The sequence below is a fragment of the Sminthopsis crassicaudata genome, chromosome 1, assembly GCF_048593235.1.
Source record: "Sminthopsis crassicaudata isolate SCR6 chromosome 1, ASM4859323v1, whole genome shotgun sequence".
NCBI lineage: Eukaryota > Metazoa > Chordata > Mammalia > Dasyuromorphia > Dasyuridae > Sminthopsis > Sminthopsis crassicaudata.
Window position 1 is genome coordinate 552,955,712 of NC_133617.1, and position 22,003 is coordinate 552,977,714.

At 34.2% G+C, this 22,003-nt stretch overlaps 1 protein-coding gene across 3 annotated transcripts in view; it reads right to left on the minus strand.

Moving 5' to 3' along the window:
* The window catches only part of LOC141555291 (uncharacterized), a 232,087-nt gene that overhangs the window by 11,659 nt on the left and 198,425 nt on the right, over positions 1–22,003 (minus strand). For all 3 annotated transcript variants that reach the window (XM_074288042.1, XM_074288051.1, XM_074288061.1), the window contains 2 exons: positions 11,749–11,896; positions 9,906–10,049 (listed from right to left, as the gene is read on the minus strand). In XM_074288042.1, the coding sequence (XP_074144143.1) occupies positions 9,906–10,049; positions 11,749–11,896 (292 nt within the window). The remainder of the gene's footprint in view (positions 1–9,905; positions 10,050–11,748; positions 11,897–22,003) is intronic.

Sequence of the window (22,003 nt, forward strand, 5' to 3'; positions counted from 1 at the left end):
CAGGAGCCCCAAACATGGCATCCTTACGTTGGCCATGCCAAGGGTTCCTGTCTACCCGGCACCAGCTCTGGCCCTGGCGCCTTTCTACCTTTACCCTTACTTCCAAACCCCAAATAAACCTCTTTTATTAATCTAGGTTTTTGAGTCTGTAAACTCCTTTACAGGGGACTCTGCACCACTACTAGACTTCAGTGCCCAATACAAAGGGGTTGCAGAAGAGCTCCATTTGACCCCCTGTACCCCGAATCTGCCACTAGACCTCAATTAACCCTAATTTCATTCAGGTACCCTTTGCCTAACTCTCATCACAATCTATATTTCCAATTTCATTATTAATTACTTCTCTTTTTCTATTCTACAATTCAACTAAACTGTATTCTCTTTCTTCTTTATAAAAGACTCTCATCTCTGTGCCTCTATTCTAACCATTCCCTCATGCCTGGAATGTAATTTTCCCCTTACCTTTACCTCATATAATCTTTCACTTTCTTCAAGTAACATCTTCTACACAAAGCCTTCCTTGCCTGATGCTCCCCAATTGCTAATACTGTAATAATAATCTTGCATTTATTCTGTATGCACTTACATATAAACTTGTTGTTCCCCATTTGTATTTAACCATTTTTAAGAGTAGAGATGGTTGATTATTTATATATTTAGTTAATAGCATTGTGTCTAGCACTTGGAGATGGAATAAATGCTTACCAAGTGGTGGATTAATTAGTTTCACCCTTTTTTCCTTTTAAGCTTGGGCAAGGTGCTAAATGTAGCTCATTTGTATCATCCTATTAGGTATCACTATATTTATGCCCCTTAATCCTTTCCCTTTGTGAATTACTTCACAATTTTCTTTCAATCTTTGAATTATATTCAAAGGAACTACAATAGAGTCAGCATTATACTTTGCTTTCTGAAGCTCAGGCATATTTACACTTTCCATTTTCCTATTCCTGAAGAAGGAATGCTCCATTCTTCCAAATAGTCCATCAGATTGATAGAACAAAGGGTATTGCTTCTTCAAAGTAAAGTAATAATAACACTTAGGAACTACAAAATTATATCCACAGAAGAATATTTATACATACTGAAGAATATGCCTGGAATCTATGATTTATTATTGGTAATTTCTTCATCACATAACATCTTGGGAGAGGAGAGGATGACAATTATGTTTCAAAAATATCAAGTAGTTATTCAAAATAGTTTTAATTTTCATATACTTTGTATACCTAAGTTACAATATTTGGAGGTGGAAATAACTTTCAAGATTACTTAACCAAGATCACTTTCGTTTTGCCAATAAGGAGACTGGAATTCTAACAAGTCAAGAGTCCTTGACAAAGATTGCACAAGGGAGTAAGGAATATAAGAGAGACTCAAACTTGGGCCTTTCTGATTCTAAATTAAGTGCTCACAAATAACTCAAGATTGTGGTCAATAGACCTAAATGAATCCTTTAAAAAGTTTGTAATAACTGTTATGGTAGTTTGGCTCAATTTCTGTATTTATAAAATGAAATGAAAACCAAAGGAATATTATCAAAAGAAGTAAGAAACATGAAAGAAGAAACAAAGGAGAACAGATAAAGATCCATATTGTTAAACTAAATGAAAAAACATGATTTAGATGTTTAAATTTCTCATCTATCACAGCACAATGCACAGCAGACATTCTAAATACAAAGCTAATATTTAAAAAGATAAAACCAAGAAGTAATTTACACACAAAGAAACCAACAATGACTGTGCTAAAGAACAAAAGTGACAAAAAAAAAAAAAACTTCTCAATTTCTTTTCAGACACAGGAAATCTTGCTAAATTTCAAGATCAGGTCATCAAAGAAAAGGATCAATTTATTCCCTAGGGACTCAATATATCTTTTCTATTTGTTCCATCCTGACTTTTAAGGAGTTATTTTCTTCTTTCACAGTTTTTAGTTCTTTTTGTAAATTCCCAATTTCGTTTTTAAATGAATTATTTTGCTCTATTGAATTTTTTTCCATTTCCCTAATTTTTTTGGAGAATTATTTTCTTTTTCCAATTCAGAAATCCTATTTTCTTGGGACTTTTTTATCTTCTCCAATTCAGAAATCCTATTTTCCTGTGATTTTTTTACCTTTTCTAATTCACTAATTTTGTTTTCCTGCATCTCCTGTGAATTCTTTATTTTTTCCAACTCCAATTTCAGAACGTTGTTATTCTCTATCATAGCTTCCCTTTCCTTTCCCCATTTTTCTTCAAACTCTCTTAACTTTTTAATAGTCTCTTCATGGAGAGAGTTATGTGATGGGGGGCAGGAATCGTTCCCCTTTAGGTTGTTATCTGCTGACTCTCTGCTGTTAACTTCCTCGGGGTTGGATACCCGCTCTTTCTCTGTGTAGAAGGAATCTATGTTTTTTTTGGGCTTCTTGCTCATACTTAAAAAATCTTTTGGGGTCTGTCCTGGGGTAGGAAATTATTTATTTATTTCTTTACCAGCTTCCTCCCAGACTGGATGGATGCAGCGGCCCCTGCGCCTGAGCTAAGAGAGAGCTCTGGGAGAGAGTTCCCCACCCCCTCCCTGGAAGTGCCTCAGAGGTGACCAGCACTGCTGTGCCCTGAGGGCGCTGTGTTTTAGCGGCTTCCCTGAGGTTGAGACTGAACAGTAAAGGCGACTCAAAGCCTGGCCTATGCATCCCAGTGGGGCGTGGATGTCTGCAGCAGGTGACGTGAAAAACCCCTGCGCTGAAACTGGGAAGTGTCTGCCAGAAACCGCGGTCCCTAGTTCAAAGGTTCCGCTTCTCTGGGACTTCTGTTCCACAGCCTCCAGCCAGCCGAGCCAGGCACTATGAGTTACCGCCCCGCCCACTCTTCAATCTCTTAACTACCCCAGGTAAAAGCCTGGATTGCCTATGTCGGCCACACCCCCGGTGCCGAGATCTGCTGAGTCACCCCTGGGATCCAGGAAGATCCAATCTAGTTTTAAATTTTAAAGTGGCTTATATTTCTCCTCTGAACTGCTGTTTTATAAGCAGAGAAGAGCTAACAGCCTGTGCCAGATTCTTTTATCTCAGTGGCTTCTCTGATCCCAGAGCCCTCCCCATCGCGACCAGCGCAGTGTGCCACTACCCCACCGTCTGTGCTGGCCTCTCTTCTTCCTCCCCTGGGAGCTGACCTTTCCTGCTGAAACTCCAGATTCTCTTCAGCAGGTAAGTCGTGCTTCCAGTCCTTGTGGATTCTATCAGTCCAACGCTATTTCTAAGGCTGATTAAATCTAGTTGGTTGTGAGGGAAGAAAGGAGCTTACACAGTGGCGTGTATCTTCTCCGCCATCTTGGCTCCGCCCCCTGACTCAATATATCTTTAAAAAAAAAAAAAAAGTTTGGAGGCTGAGCCAAGATGGCAAAGTACAGGCAGCAACCTAATTGAACTCTCCCAATATTCCCTTCCAAAAAACTTTAAAATGACTCCTCATATCAAATTTTAGAATAGAAGAGTCAACAAAAGGTCAGAATGATACATGTTTCTAGCTTAAAACAACGTATGAGATCAGTAGACAAGATCTGTCACAACAGGGTGGAAACCAACATGAAGCACAAGAGCAGTACCACCAGCTGTGGACCTAAGAATATAAAAATCTACTCTAGTGGCAGGGAAGACAAAGATATAAACAGGACTGGACAGGACAGGACAGGACAGGACAGGACAGGAAAGGAAAGGAAAGGAAAGGAAAGGAAAGGAAAGGAAAGGAAAGGAAAGGAAAGGAAAGGAAAGGAAAGGAAAGGAAAGGAAAGGAAAGGAAAGGAGGGGAGGAAGGAAGGACATAAAGTTAACAAAAAGAAAATAAAGACAATAAGAAAACATAAAAAGGGAAAGATAATAAAGGAAAAAAGAAAAGAAGGAAATAAAATTAATTAAAAATGAAGAAAGATAAAGAAATATAAAGACAAACAAAAAAGATAAGGGGAACTACTAAGAAAAAAAAGGATGGGAGTAAGAAGGAAAGAAGAAATTAATTAAAATTTAGAAAGAGAGGAAATGTGAAAAATAAAATGAAAAGAAAAATAAAAGATGAAAGGAAGGAAGGAAGAGGGAAGGAAGGAAGGAAGGAAGGAAGGAAGGAAGGAAGGAAGGAAGGAAGGAAGGAAGGAAGGAAGGAAGGAAGGAAGGAAGGAAGGAAGGAAGGAAGGAAGGAAGGAAGGAAGGGGAGAAGAGGAAAGGAAAAGAAAAATATATAAAATATGTATTAAAGATTTATAGAAAATCCTCCTTTTGGAAAGTTGAAAAATAAGTAGTTTCAAAAGATCCCATTTTCCATATACATACTGAAGAATATGCCTGGAATCTATGATTTATTATTGGTAATTTATTTCTTGATATAACAATTTGAAAAAGTTGGTTTCTAGTAACTCTTAAAATTCAATCTAAATTTATTTTTTTAATTGTAAGCCTCTCTTATAATGAATAATTAATTACAATAAATAATTTTTGAAATACTCTATCTCTAATCCTGACCTCTTTTCAGAATTGCCATCTCTCTCTCTCTAAAACATCTCTATCTAGAAGTCTCACTAACAACTCAAACTCACTAATCCCAAAAACAAATGTTATGTCCGTGGTTTGAAATTCTTTTGTTCTTTATCATTTTGTGTGTATGTATGTATATGTGTGTGTGTGTGTGTCATATTCAATCATTTACTAAATCTTCATTCTACTCCTTCAGAATTCCTCAAAATCTTTCCCTTATCTCTATTCCTAATGCCAAAACCAAAGTCCAGGGTCTCATTACTGCTTGCAAGACTATTATAAAGGTTTTCTCACATTATACTTCTATTATTTTCCCTTCCATACCATTATATGGTATACTCATACCACTGAAAGACATCTTAGTAATGCATTAGTCGGAATGTATTATTTCTCTGCTCATAAATATTCTATGGCTCCTCACTGCCTATAAAATAAAAAGAACCTAAAACCTTTCCTAAGCTGGTACCACCTTACCTTTACAGCCTCATCTTATATTTTTCCCCATATTTTTACTCTGATTTTTATATTACATTTAAACTGAATTAATTTCTATTTGTTGTGCCAAAACCATACTTTTCAGTATATGTACCTTTCCCTCATCCATTACCTATTTTCTGATTATTTTCTACTCTTCCTTTAGGGTCAAATTCAAATGCTACTTCTTCATAAAGGCTTCTGTAATCTCCCCTTCTCATGTAGGACTTTTTGCACTTCTCTATTGAATTTATATTTATTATTGTATTTTGATTATGAGCTTCTTAAGAACAAGGACTAAATTTTGCTTCTCTTTGTATCTATAGTACTTAACTCAGTGACTAACACATTGTAGGTGGTTCATAAATACATAGAATGGTTGATTGATTATATTGGTATATATATTGATTGGTATATTATAATTTTATACATTATATAATATTATACATTTTACTTATACATATTTGTATTCCTAGTACACTGGAAGCCACATGAGGATATGAGCTCTCTTCTCCCAGTGTGATGTTCTATACCTAGTAGGTATTTAATAAGATTTTACTACATTTGAGTTAACCTCTGCTCTTGGAACACCTATGTTTACAAAGATCATAAATCAATGACATAAATCCAGGGATAAGTAAAACAATAATACTGTCAAAAATACATTATTTTATCTATGACAAACACACAACATAGAACATAGCCTTAGGACTGAACAAACATCAATAATCCAAGTTAAAATACAGTTTTAGCCTGATTACTATTAAGCAAGCTAATATTATCTTCTAACATTATCGCCCAGCCCCTCTTTAGACACTGAAGCCTTATACTTTATATTCACTACCTAGCACAGTGCCTGGCACATAACAGATACTTACTGATTAATTGACTGAATAATTATAACTGAATAACATATTTGACTGAATAATTGTAAGTGAAAATAATGGAAAGTAAATACTAGTTAACAGGCAAAATCAGCTTCAACTTCAGCCTCAGTAAATAAGCCAGAATTCTTTTTCTTAAACCCAAAGATAATAGATATTAATTGTGACAATTATTCATCTGAAAGCAATTATATTTCTAAGGATACATAATTACCCATTTTTGCATTGCCACTATTATAGCACAGTCCCTGCGTTTGTATACTTAGGCATCGTTTTATATGTTCAAAAACTGAATAAAGCATTGTGTATGAGGCATAATACATTTATTTAAGTATTTTGAAGCTTGAAAATGACTTCTCAAAATTAATAATTAATTTGGTAATTAATGATATAGTTTTAGATTTTCAAGCAATTATTGAATTTTAAAATATATGATTTGCCTAAGAGTACAACAATTGTTCTGACAGCATTTAGTAGCTATATAGCTTTAAATATAAGCAAATACTTAGATTCTTCATGAACAACTATGATTTCCTTTTTCCAATCTCAGACAAAAATAACTTGTAAATTCACATGTATTTTCTCTTAGGAATAGTTGTAATTTTTTTTTACCATTACTCCACCATTAAACCAACTGAGCTACTTAATGTTTTTCAAATCTTGATCATTCCCAGCATTGTGTTTCAAAGACAGCATGGTGTGGTGGACAGAGTTCTTGCTTAGGAACTCAAAGGTTGGAATTCTTGTTCTGATGCTAACAATCTATATATGTTGGTTTTTGTTAAGTCAATTCAGTCAGTCTCCATGGATAATACTATCTACAGGGTTTTCTTGGCAAAGATACTGGAGTCGTTTGCCATTTTCTACTTCAGCATGACTTGCCCAGGGTCACACAGATAGTTTCTAAGGATGAATCTGAATCTAGGTCTACCTGACTTCAAGCCCAGTCCTCTACAGACTGAGTTCCCTTGCTGCCTCCACAATACATTAGACAAGTTGCTTAAAATCTCTGGACCTCAGATTCTTTATTTGTTCCAAAAAAATGATCAATTTCAATTCTATTATCTATCTTATGATCTTATGGTTAATATAATGCTCTTTAAGGTAGCATTCTGCAGTTTTGAATATTTCTCTCTACAAAACTAGTATAGGGCTTTATATCTCTAAACCAATTCTCAATTTCAATCCAATTGAAAAGCAAAGTATAGCAGCCAATTTATTGCAGTTTATTTTTTAATAAAGTCCTCAGCTACAGCTTTTATATCCTTAATACAGGCTGGTTATTTTTGAATTGATGGAATGAAGCCAAGAGGCACTGAAGAATACAGATTGAATTTTGTTTCCTGCTATAAAAGCTAGAGTAAATAAAACCTTATGAACAGAGGAAAAGAGCAAGATTAGCTTATGTTGAAAAACCCTCAGTTAAAATGATTAGATTCAAAGGATCAAATCTGGTCTGACAACATGGACTTTATTTAACTATGATTAGAAGTTTCATGTTTGATCATTAAACTAAATGTGAAAGTGGCTGTCCAATTGAGTGGCCTCTGGAGTGAGAGCTCGTGGGTTCCCAACTTGGCTTTCCTTCCTGGTTCTGCTGCTTCCTATTTGAATGACGTTGCACATATGACAACCCTCCTATGACTCAATTTCCTCTTTTAAAAATCAAGGGAGTTGAACTATGATGACATCAAAAATCCCTTCTACCTCTACATATATGATCCTATGGTGATAAACAGCTTTCAAAAAGAAGGATGGGTTTTGTTATAGTGCTATTTCTGCTACCTCCCCCCCCAAAAAAAAACTAAACTAAAAGATATAAAACCATAGAGACTTAGCAGTACTATATCAGAATTCTATCAGAGAAATGGAATTATCTTGTCAATTATTCTAAACTATCATCTAGCCCATATCTTGAAATATGAAAAACTCAATTTTGTTCTGCACTCTGCTTTCAATGTTAAAGACAAACAAGTGGATGGCAGAGATTTTTAGATACTCAAATACAACAATTCCAATTTACATTACATTTTGCTAGTGATAGCATTGTGGAGCTGTAAAATTATAAGTGTTAATTCATAAGGATAACCATGGAATAGCACAATATCTTGAAATGCCTTCTAAATAATAAAAGATAAATTCTACTCTGTTCTCTATACCATTTTACTATTAAATTTTCTAATCAGGTTCAGTGCTGGGTTATATTGCTACATTGCTAAGCTTATTCCTTCAGGAATGTAGAATATAAAGAAATTCCTCAAAGACTCTTTCTGTCCTGAACATGGGGGAAACAAGTGCTCCCACCATCCCTCTGATCATTTTCCCCAATAATTGCATTTTTATTCTTTCAAAACTAATGAAACAGGTATGATAAATACAGTAACTATCAATTAAGTTTAATATTTAAATAGCCATAATACCTAATAACCAAACCAATAAATAGCAGCAAATATTATTTCTAATTTTTAAATGATTTTCCCCCTGCATCATGAGATATAATAATCAAAAATTTAAAAAAAAACAACTTTGTTCTTAAAGTCACTTCTGAAGATTATCTAATCCATCCTTTTGTTTCTAAAGAGTATTAAACTCAGAGCATCCAGGAGAAGCTGCTTTTAGGCATTATTTTCCAGGATTTCTGGGGAGAGATAGTTTACCACCCTCCTCAGTAAGATGTTCTAGTATGAGAAAGCATTTAAGATTAGTGATTTTTGCCTTAATTGTGTGACTTAGTTCTCTATAGAAATATTTCCTTTCTTCTTTCACTGATTCCTATAGTTAATAAAAATAACTACCATCCTGAGCTAGATCCAGATTAGTGTCAATAATAATCTCCTGATGTGGTACATTATGCGAATTTTCATTGAGAATTTCCACTATGCTGGAAAAATTCTCATAGTTTACGTAATTGCAATTTCAAATAGTATGAATTCAGATACATGCAGACCTTTCATTGAGTTAATGATTCATAGTAATTTGGACTGTTGGAGTCAACACAAATGTAATGAACATTGTCAGTGTTGATTTTACAAAGCTAAGTAGATGATTCTCCAACTCCCAAACTTTATAATACAGTTGAGGATATTAATATTTCATTTATGAAAATTGAATGTTTACACTTATTGTTTGCTTTTAAATGAGATTATTAAAGATTTAGGTGTCAAGATAATAACAACATTAGCAATGCCACATTATTTTCAGCATTCATACCTCATACCTAAAGGGCAGTATAGAGATACTGATATATTCTACATATTTTAATTTTTTAAACTGGTAAGTCTCATCGCCAGTTTCTGTAATTCTTGAAACTACATATATAATCAAAGGATCAAAGATTTAGGGCTTAAGGAAATTTTTAGAGCTCAACTTCTTTCTTTTATTACAGATGAGGAAATCTCAGGCCAAAGAAATGAAGGCACCTTCATCTCTGAAACTTCTATTCCATCTGGATGACAGAATTGAACAGAATCTTACAAATCATTTCATTCTTTGAAACATTTAATGACTGAAAGATCCTTATATTAATTAACAAAGAAATGTAAACAGTATTAAATCAGTACAAAGTGAAGTCAACAGCCAAGCAAATTCTTACCCACAACCTTTGCTGGCATTATTAGTATTCTCAATGTGAGCAAAAAAAAAAAAAAAAAAGAAATATATATTCAAAAGGGCTGTGAATTTTAAGACAAATTGGTATAGTGTGTGCTATGTAAAAAAAGGCATTAGTTATTACTATTCATGGGCTCTTACCCAGGGCAAAGGATATCTCTAATTAGGAGTATTAAACATTCTTTCATTTGACATAAGGGAAAATTAAGTATTAAACAGAATTTTTGTAACTGACTTTTGAATATAATGATCAAGTTGCAAAGTCACCTCTAAAAGAAAAACTAACTTACAAAGTCCTAAGACATCAGTTTGTCAAGAAGAGACGAATTATTTTCCTCTTCAGATGCCAGCCTTGTTTTCATAGATTCACAGCAAAGCTGAAAAGGCAATTTTTCATTTTTTGCTGTCTCAAATTGAACAAGTAAAATTGTTACCTTCATGCTGTAGATTCTCTGATGGAGTCAAAGTGTCAACTGCCAGTTGAATCTGTTCAGCATTGTTTTTTAAAACATAGAGAAAGTGTCTGAAAGCAGTATCTGATGGTTCCAATGTAAGGTTTATATAAGAGGAAAGAACATCTGCAAGAAGAAAAACATACATATACATAAGACTGGCATACAACCAAGGCAGACACAACATTTCAGATTTTTCTTCAGAGCTTCTTCTAAGAAAGTACAGATGAATATGTGCTTACATATCTATGCTGCAGCAAAGGAATAATAGGGCATGGCTACCCAGGAGCAGAAAAATTGTTCCAGAACCAGTTATGAATAAAACAAAATACATAATTTAGTAAAAGAATAGTTATCTAAACTTCCATATACATATATGTATATATATATATATATATATATATATATATATATATATATATATATATAAACATCTCAGCTTATATCAGGTAAAATAGTAGAGGCCACTAGAAAGTACATTTATTGTCATGAAACAAAGGATTTGGAATTAGAAGGGATTTTAATCATGTAATATAGTTGTACAAATAATTCAAGTCTAGATGCTATGTTCCTTTTATCTTAAATTTCAATCTTCTCAAAAGACCTTAATGTGCTACCAGTCTCCTCCCTCTCCCTTTCTTTTTCCCCCTCTCTCTCCCACACTCTCTCTCCCTCTCTCTCTCCATCTCTGTCTCTGTCTTTGTCTCTGTCTCTGTCTCTCTCTCTCTCTCTGTGTCTCCCTCTGTGTCTCTCTCTCTCTCTCTCTCTCTCTCTCTCTCTCTCTCTCTCTCTCTCTCTCTCTCTCTCTCTCTCTCTCTCTCGTGTGTGTGTGTGTGTGTGTGTGTGTGTGTCTGTCTGTCTGTCTGTCTTCAGTTATGAATCGGACAATGGACTGCTTCACTCATTTGAGTTTAGTCAAACTAAGCTCAGAGAGACTCATTACCAAAAGGCTTGCCCCATCAAATGTTTGGTTTTGTCATAGCAACTCTGAAGTATAGAGAGGTTAGGATCTGCTTTGGTTACATCATACTCATGAAAACATGGATTTTTTTTTGAAGTGCTGAAAAAATAAATTCAATATTAAAAAAAAATTCTAAATTGCCCAAACATTTATTTTATGAAAATGAGGACATCTTTCTGATTTTGATGAAAATGGTAGACAAACCTCTCTAGAATAATTTAAGAAATTCTGCACAGAAGCAAGGACATGTAGACCAGATGATTTTCTGAGACCTCTAAGAAAGACTGAAATCAAAAATAGAAAACAAGTTTATAAATATCAAATAGTTTGATCTTTGCACTTGATAGCCAGCATCTACAATGAAAGATCATTTAAATAAGTGATAAAGATATATTAAAAAGTATAAACAAACAGACAGATATGTATGTACTTATCTGCTACCTAATTTAACAACAATGACACAAAGTTAAAAGAGCCAGAGAATGTAGATAAGGAAATTACTACATAGTAGCAGCTACATTTTAGCTATAGTAATAAAACTGTTTTAGGGAAAAGAGTGTAGGAAAAATCATATTTTCCATTTCTGAAAGGCATATATACTGAATAAAAAGTTCAGTTCAGTTCAACACTAACGAAAACAAACAAACAAACAAAAATACTAGCGGCAATTTTCAACACTGACTTGAACTCTAAGGATGAAAGTTGTAGGTATATCAACTTTTCAACAGTTCCAAGGCTAAAATGCCACCATTTATTTAAATAATACTTATAATTTTCATGGTTTGGTATGTTCTGTACCTTCCAAAAAGTGTATATAACTGGAGATTACCTTAAGTCTTGAACACTGACTGAATTGCTACTTACCTTTTAGTGGGGAACATAGAATACCATCAATATTTGCCAGAAATGAGTGATAAATTTGCTTTATAGCATCAAAAACATCTTTGGTATACTTAATTTGGAGGTCATAGATACTTCGATGGAAATTAACTTCTGCTTGTAGAGCATTTATCTGAAATCCAAAATATATAAAACATAAATATAGTTACTTATGCCAAGTAAAATGAACTTAGTTGACTGAGAAATAAAGCATACTTCCAGTTAATTGTGGGTAATGGGTAAAAGTTTTTAAATGTCCATTTATTAAGCAGATTCCTGTCATTCTAATTGGTATACCTTTATAATAACAGAGTTGGAGCTGTACAACCAAAATAGCAGCATTGGGGTATGTGTCTAGTGATTTTGACTAATATTATATCATCAATATAAAATATTTCAGTACCAATCTAAGTAGTTGTGCCTCAATTAGCAATTAATATAGTTTGGAAAGTCAAACTGATAAAAATAAGTTTATTTAATTGTATTCTTTTCACCAAGACAAAATGGTAGCCAATTGATTGCACATTTCATGGCAGCAACTAGGAGATGAAGTCATTGCTGAGCAGAAGTTAGATCAGAAATAACTTACTAAACATGTGTAGTGTTCTCTCAAGTCAAGTAAACATTTTTAATGAAAGTATTCAATTTCTACTTTGCATTCAGTAAAAGATAAGAGTCCAACAGAGTAGAAACCCGGTTTTCAAAGTTAAAGTGTGATATATAGAAATGTAAGCTGGAAAACATTTCAAAATAAATTACTTTCTTTCATCTTTGATAGTAATAGTCATTTGAACTCTAAAGAAATTATATTTTTCCATATAATATTTTTTTTGCATTTCCCAGGCCTTTAAATTCAATACTCTAAAAATTAAAATTTGTGATAAATGAAGACTTGCCTTTCTCAAAAGATCCAGGCTATTTCAGCACTATACTCATATTGTTTGCTAAGTGACTCTTATTAGTATACTTTTCTAATAACATGAATTTGGCCATATGTGGAAGCTAAAGGTTTTCCATAAATCCAAAAACACACTTATTAAAATTGCTGAGATAAATGAAACATTTGGGATAGGTCTTGAGAAGTGAATAAAAGAATTTGTCTTTGGATACACTAGGCATTAATAGGTTACTATAGGTCGATAGATTTTTTTGCTCCTGGGAAGGCAGAGAGGGTTCTACGTGTGTGTGTGTGTGTGTGTGTGTGTGTGTGTGTGTGTGTGTATTTATATGTGTATTTGTATATGTCTTTCAGAAAAAATAAGACATTGGGGGAAATTAAAATGATCTCTTTAAAAACTGCATTGCACTGATAAGAATACAATAAAACTAATGAGAAATTAACTAGAAGCATGTTTCAGTAAAGTCAAAGTATGACAAGATGAAAATTTAGATTAAGTTGTTCTTTAAATATAATAGAGGCAAAATCTGAAATATATTTCAAAAGACTTGGTAATGAATAGGAAACAATGAAAGATCCTTACCTCTTAAAAGACAAGAGGGGCCTGAAAACTGAATATTTTTCATCATGTTAAAGATACAGCCATACAAACCTGGCTTTTTATAACAATCAATTCAATTTGATATTTTTTAAGTGCCTACTTGTCTATGTGTAGGAGAGTATTTCTATGTGACTACATTATGAACCAAAAATTAATAGGACTGAGGGGCTCAGTTGTTGATCTGCTGTGATTAAATCCCTCTCACAGACTCAGTAGTAGAGCATTTTAGTGGGATAGTCTCTAATCCCAGTTTAGAAGGCTTCTTAGGAATCAGGCTGTTTCTTGGAAAGAGCAGGCAAAGCTACCCCCTCCAAATACAAGGAGCTCCTGTGCTCAAAGCCAAGACTCAGAACTGCACTAGAAGCTTTTGACAGCACTTCCTTTATCCCAGGAGTAGTTCTCAACCATAAAAGTAAAGAAAAAGGAAATACAAAAAGGGGAAAAAAATGAGCAAGAAACAGAAAAGAATATTGACCATGGAAAGCTACTGTGGTGACAGGAAAGACCAAAACACCAACTCAACTGAGGATAAAGTATTCACAGAAGAAATCTCAAAGTGATATAAACTGATCACAATTGCACTTGCACTGAAGAAAATCACACATTAAAAACTAGAACAGGGGTGGAGCCAAGATGGCAGAGAAGGCACAAGGGAGATTCTGAACTCCTCTCATACCTTCATTACCAATTTTTTAAATCAGCCTCAAAAATAGTGCTAGACTGGTAAGGTTCACGAAGATTGGAAGTACAACAACTCACCAGCCAAAGATAATTTGGAATATTGCCAGAAAAGATTCGTCCTGAGTGGCGGGAACAGATCAGTGCAGGGCAGGGATAGAATTGGGAGTGGGGGTGGCCTCTGCAGTTGAAAGGTTTACATAGAGCTCTCTACCATAGCCTGACTGCTTTGCTTTGGTGACAGAGTAGTGGACCAGCAGAGAAATTAGAGCCTAGGGTAGAGGGTACACTGAAGGATGCCAGAGCCTAAGAGGATCTGGCTGCACCCACCTAGTACCAGAAGTGACTCAGCACAGACCATAACACAGCTCTTCGGGGCATTCTGCAGTTAGGGGCTCTTGTTGGGGGGCAGTCACAAACCTGCATGGCAGGGGCACAGCCCTGGGCTGCTTCTCATCTGCAGAGTGGGGGGCTCAGCTTGGGATAGTGGAATTTACCCAGCTCAACTGCACTCCCCAGGCAGAAACACTTCTGGTGCCAGGAAGGATAGGGCAACTGCTAATACTCAAAGTGGGCATTTGTGGGGGGCACTGATACTTTTGCTAGCCCCAAGGCAGTCGCTAATCCTCACAGCAAGACTCCTTGCAGGGCACTTATACAGCCTGGCCCTTGATACCCAGACCTAGTCACTTCCCTGTGGAGCTTTTCCCAGAGCACTCCCACAGCTCAGCCACTCCTTGCAGCCCATTAAGAGGACAGCTACTGTCCATATACCCATCCTTGCTTTGCAGAGGAAGCTGGTAACCTCCTTGCCCTGAAGGCAAACCCTAATGGCTTTTTTAAAAAATGAGTAAAAAAAATGAAGAAAACAACTGATAGCTTCTATACAGAAAGAAAGCGGGTTTCCAACCCCAAGAAGACTGATAGCAAACAGCCTCCAGACAATACCCCAAATAACGCTCTCCTAGAAGAGACTATTAAAAATCTCAAAAGAGAGTTAGAAGAAAAATGGGGAAAGGAGAGAGAAGCTATGTAAGAGAATAACAACCTCCTGAAATGTGAATTGGAAAAGGTAAACAACTTCCTGAAATGTGAATTGGAAAAGGTAAAGAATTCACAGGAAGTGCAGGGAAACAATATTAGGGAATTGGAAAAGCTAAAGAAATCACAGGAAAGTAGGATCTGTGAATTAGAAAAGATAAAGAATTCCCAAGAAAGTAGGATTTGTGAATTGGAAAAAGAAAATAACTCATTAAAAAACAAATTTAGTGAAATGGAAAAGAATTCCACAGAGCAAAACAACTCATTTAAAAACTCAATTGGACATATACAAAAAGAAGTAAAAAAAAAAAAAAGCTAATGAAGAAAATAACTTATTAAACATCAGAACTGAACAAATAGAAATGAATGATTCATTGAGACATCAAGAATCAGTCAAGCAAAACCAAAAAAATGAAAAACTGGAGAAAAATGTCAAATATCTACTTGGCAAAATGACAAACCTGGAAAATAGATCTAGGAGAGGTAATCTGAGGATTATTGGACTTCCCGAAAAATATGATGAAAAAAAAGAGCCTAGATACTATTTTATAGAAATTATCAAAGAAAATTGCCCCAATGTAATAGAATTGGAAGGTAAAATAGGCATTGAAAGAATTCATCGAACACCTTCTGAAAAAGACCCTAAAAAAAAAACCTCCATGGAATATTGTAGCCAAATTTCAGAACTATCATACTAAGGAAAAAATATTACAAGCAGCCAAAAAAAAAAAAAAAAAAAACAATTCAAATACCAAGGTGCCACAATAAGGGTCACTCAAGATCTGGCTGCCTCTACATTAAAGGATTAAAGGCCTTGAATCTTGTAGAGGGCAAGAACTGAGCAGATGCAAGGTAATCTAGCACACGAGGCTAAACAACAATTGGACAATTCTCTATTGCCATATGTTTGGAGGATGAATCTACTTAACTATTCTGTGTGGGCTCGATTGGTGGGTGTGGACAAATAAAGGGAAGTGACATGAGTGGGTGGAGTAGGAGGAGGAGATTGATTGATTCTCTTGGCAGTGGAGAGAAAGGAGGTGTGGAGATTGCTAGATCTAATCCCCTGAATGCAACCACAAAAGACCAAGAATAAAGACTTTTAATTATCCTGATGATGATTCTAAGAGATCCAGGGTCCAAGCAGAATCTGATATTCTGAAAGGCAAAAGAACTTGGAATGCAGCCAAGAATAAATTACCCAGATAAGTTTTAGCATTTTCTTCCAAGGAAGAAGATGGACATTTAATGAAATAGATGAATTCCATTTGTTTCTAAGGAAAAAAACAGATCTAAACAAAAATTTTGATCTCCAACCATAGGACTCAAGAAAAGCAGAAAAAAGTTAAAAGATTGGATTTACACACATATATTGTATATTATATGTAGGTTATACTGTAATACATGTAAAATGTGTGGGATTGCTTGTCATCTAGGGGAGAAAGTAGAGGGAGGGAGGGGAAAATTTGGAAAAATGAATACAAGGGATAATGTTATAAAAAACTTATACATATATACTGTCAAAAAAATTTATAATTATAAAATTAATAAAAAAAGAAAAGAAAAGAAAAAGAAAAAGGTAAAAGGAACTCTTGAGAACTGTATTTCTGTTGTGGATATACTTTAAGACTACATGTATAATTTGATTTTACTGATATAACAAAAAAAAAGGGGAAGTAGAAATAGAAAGGGGATAGTGTCAGAAAAAGGCAAAGGGGAGATAAAAAGAGGGAAACTATATCCCACAAAGAGGCAAAGAAAACCTATCATATCTGAGGAAAGTTAGAGAGGGTGAGGAACATTGTGTGAATCTTACTCTGATCAGAATTGGCTCACAGAGAAAATAATTGACATATTTGTTTCACAGAGAATTCTCTATCACCTCATTAAAAAGGGGGAGAGGAAAAGGAAAAGGAAAAGAGTAATAAGGGGAGGGTACAAGGAAGGGAAAGAGATTTAAAAGGAGGAGGGAGGGATACTAAAGAGGGAGGGCTGTGTGATGCAAGTGGGGCATATAGGTTTAATACTGGGGAAGGTGTTCAGGGGGGCAAGGGGAAAGAAAACATAATCTGGGGATAATATGATGGCAGGAAATACAGAATTAGTCATTTTAACCATAAATGTAAATGGGATGAACTCTCCCATTAAGCAGAGGCAGATAGCAGACTGGATCAAAAGTCAGAACCCTACGATATGTTGTTTACAGGAAACACATTTAAAGCAGGGAGATATATACAGAGTAAAGATAAAAGGCTGTAGCAGAATCTATTATGCTTCAAGTGAAGCCATCCTTATCTCAGATCAAGCAAAAGCAAAAATTGATCTAATCAAAAGAGATAAGGAAGGAAACTATATCTTGATAAAGGGTAGCATAGACAATGAAGCAATATCAATACTAAATATATATGCACCAAGTGGTATAGCATCTAACTTCCTAAAGGAGAAGTTAAGAGAGTTGCAAGAAGAAATAGACAACAAAACCATAATAGTGTGAGATCTCAACCTTGTAATCTCAGAATTAGATAAATCAAACCACAAAACAAACAAAGAAATTAAAGAGGTAAATATTATATTAGGAAAATTAGGTATGATAGATCTTTGGAGAAAACTGAATGGTGAAAGAAAGGAGTATACTTTCTTAGCAGTTCATGGAACCTATACAAAAATTGACCATATATTAGTACATAAAGATCTCAAAATTAAATGCAGGAAGGCAGAAATAGTAAATGGTTTCTTTTCAGATCGCGATGCAATAAAAACTACATTCAACAAAAAGTTAGGGGTAAATAGACAAAGTAATTGGAAACTAAATAATCTCATCTTAAAGAATGATTGGGTGAAACACCAAATTATAGATAAAATAATTTCACTCAAGATAATGACAATGGTGAGACATCATACCAAAATTTGTGGGATGCAGCTAAAGAGGTAATAATTGGAAATTTTATGTCTTTAGAGATTTACTTGAATAAAATAAAGAAAGATAAGATCAATGAATTGGGCTTGCAACTTAAAAAGCTAAAAAAGGCCAAATTTAAAATCCCCAATCAAATACTAAACTTGAAATTCTAAAATTAAAAAGAGAAATTAATAATATTGAAAGTAAAAAAAAAACTATTGAACTAATAAATAAAACTAAGAGTTAGTTTTATGAAAAAAACAATAAAATAGATAAACCTTTGGTAATTCTGATTAGAAAAAAGAGAGAGGAAAATCAAATTGTTAGTCTTAAAAACGAAAAGGGGGAACTTTCCACCACTGAAGAGGAAATTAGAGAAATAACAAGGAGTTACATTGCCCAACTTTATGCTAATAAATTTGATAACCTATGTGAAATGGGTGACTACCTCCAAAAATATAGGCTTCTCAGATTAACAGAGGAGGAAGTAAATTGCTTAAATAGTCCCATTGCAGAAAAAGAAACAGAACAAACTATTAATCAACTCCCTAAGAAAAAATATTCAGGACCAGATGGATTTACATATGAATTCTACCAAGCATTCAAAGAACAACTAACTCCAATGCTATATAAACTATTTGAAAAAATAGGGAATGAAGGAGTCCTACCAAATTCCTTTTATGACACAGACATGGTACTGATACCTAAACCAGGATATAGTAATAGGATATAGATTTTCTCTGAAAACAGAGAAAGAAAACTATAGACCAATCTCCCTAATGAATATTGATGCTAAAATCTTAAATAAGATATTATCAAAAAGATTACAGAAAATCATCCCCAGGATAATATATCATGATCAAGTAGGATTTATACCAGGAATGCAGGGCTGGTTCAATATTAGGAAAACTATCAGTATAATTGGCCATATTAATAACCAAATTAACAAAAATCATATGATCATCTCAATAGATATAGAAAAAGCATTTGATAAAATACAACATCCATTCCTATTAAAAACACTTGAGAGTATAGGAATAAATGGACTTTTTCTTAAAATAATCAGTAGCATCTATTTAAAACCATTAGTAAGCATCAGATGCAATGGGGATAAATTGCAACCATTCCCAATAAGATAAGGAGTGAAACAAGGTTGCCCACTATCACCATTACTATTCAATATTGATTAGAAATGCTATCTTTAAGGGGCAGCTAGGTGGCACAGTGGATAGAGCACCAGCCTTGAATTCAGGAGGACCTGAGTTCAAATCTGGTCTCAGACACTTAACACTTCCTAGCTGTGTGACCCTGGGCAAGTCACTTAACCCCAGCCAAAAAAAAAAAGAAAGAAATGCTATCTTTGGCAATAAGAGTGGAGAAAGAGATTAAAGGAATTAGAGTAGGTAATGAGGAAACCAAACTATCACTCTTTGCTAATGATATGATGGTATACTTAGAGAACCCCAAAGATTCTACTAAAAAGCTATTAGAAATAATCCACACCTTTAGCAAAGTTTCAGGATACAAAATAAACCCACATAAATCATCAGCATTCTTCTATGTCACTAACAAAATCCAACAGTTAGAGTTACAAATAGAAATTCCATTTAATACAACTACCAATAGTATAAAATATTTAGGAATCTATCTGCCAAGGAAAAAGCAGAAACTATATGAGCAAAACTACAAAACACTTTCCACTCAAATTAAGTCTGATCTAAGCAATTGGAAAATATTAAATGCTCTTGGATAGGGTGAGCAAATATAATAAAGATGACAATATTACCTAAACTAATCTATTTATTTAGCGCTATACCAATCAGACTCCCAAAAAAATATTTTAATGACTTAGAAAAAATAACAACAAAGTTCATATAGAAAAACAAAAGGTCAAGAATTTCAAGGGAATTAATGAAAAAAAAAATCAAATGAAGGTGGCCTAGCTGTACCAGATCTAAAATTATATTATAAAGCAGTGGTTACCAAAACCATTTGGTATTGGCTAAGAAATAGACTAGTTGATCAGCAGAATAGTTAGGTCCAAAGGACAAAATAATCAATAATTTTAATAATCTAGTGTTTGACAAACCCAAGGACCCCAGCTTTTGAGATAAGAACTCAATGTTTGACAAAAATTGCTGGAAAAATTGGAAATTAATATGGCAGAAACTAGGCATTGACCCACAGTTAACACCGTACACCAAAATCAAGTCAAAATGGGTTCATGACCTAGGCATAAAGAATGAGATTATAAATAAATTAGAGGAACATAGGATAGTTTACCTCTCAGACCTGTGGAAGAGGAATGAATTTATGTCCAAAGAAGAACTAGATATCATTATTGATCACAAAGTAGAAAACTTTGATTATATCAAATTGAAAAGTTTTTGTACAAACAAAACTAATGCAGATAAGATTAGAAAGGAACCAATAAACTAGGAAAATATTTTTACAGTCAAAGGTTCCGATAAAGGCCTCAGTTCCAAAATATATAGAGAATTGACTCTAATTTATAAGAAATCAAGCCATTTTCCAATTGATAAATATTCAAAGGATATGAACAGACACTTCTCAGATGAAGAAATTGAAACTATTTTTTGCCATATGAAAAGATGTTCCAAGTCATTATTAATCAAAGAAATGCAAATTAAGACAACTCTGAGATACCACTACACACCTGTCAGATTGGCTAGAGTGGCAGGGAGAGATGATGCACAATGTTGGAGGGATGTGGGAAAACAGGGACACTGATACATTGTTGGTGGAATTGTGAATACATCCATTCATTCTGGAGAGTAATTTGGAACTGTGCTCAAAAAGTTGTCAAACTGTGCATACCCTTTGACCCAGCAGTGTTACTACTGGTCTTATATCCTAAAGAGATCTTAAAGAAAGGAAAGGGACCTGTATGTACAAGAATGTTTGTGGTAGCCCTCTTTGTAGTGGCCAGAAACTGGAAACTAAGTGGATGCCCATCAATTGGAGAATGGCTGAATAAATTGTGGTATATGAATATTATGGAATATTATTGTTCTGTAAGAAATGACCAGCAGGATGATTTCAGAAAGGTCTGGAGAGACTTACATGAACTGATGCTGAGTGAAATGAGCAGGACCAGGAGATCATTGTATACTTCAACAACAATACTATATGATGATCAATTCTGAAGGATGTGGCCATTTTCAACAATGAGATGAACCAAATTAGTTCCAATAGAGCAGTAATGAACTGAACCAGCTACACCCAGCAAAAGAATTCTGGGAGACAACTATGAACCACTACATGGAATTCCCAATCCTTTTATTTTTGTCCGCCTGCATTTTGGATTTTCTTCACAGGCTAATTGTATACTATTTCAAAGGCTGATTCCTTTTGTACAGCAAGATAACTGTTTGGACATGTATACATATATTGTATTTAATTTATATTTTAATATATTTAACATGTATTGGTCAACCTGCCATCTGGTTGGGGGGGAAGTAGGGGATTAATTAGAATAAGAGGTTTGGCAATTGTCAGTGTTGCGAAATTGACCATGCATGTATCTGGTAAATAAAAACTACTTTTAAAAACAAATAAATAAATAAATAAGTTACATGTTTTACCAAAAAAAAAAAAAAAACAGGGCAAATGGAAGCTAATGACTCTATGAGACATCAAGAATTAATCAAACTATCTAAAAAGAATAAAAAATGGAAGAAAATGTAAAATACCTTTTTGGAAAATAGATCCAGGACAGACAGTTTAAAAATTATTGGTCTACCTGTAGGCCATCATTAAAAAAAGAGCCAGGATAATATTCTTCAAGAGATAATCAAGGAAAACTGCTAAAGTAAAACCAGAGGGGGAAATAGTCATTGAAAGAATCCATCAAACAGCTTCCGAAAGAGATCCCACAAGGAAAACCCCAAGGAACATTGTTGCAAAAATTAATGGAAGAAACTATATTGTATTATCTTTTATCAGAGAAAAAGAAATTTGGGAGCTATGATATGTGAAAAGTTATAGCATATGAAAGTAATGGAATATTACTGTTCTATAAAACATGATGAACAAGTTGATTTTAGAAAGGCTTGAAAGGATTTACACAAACTGATGCTGAGCGAAACAAATAGAATCAGAA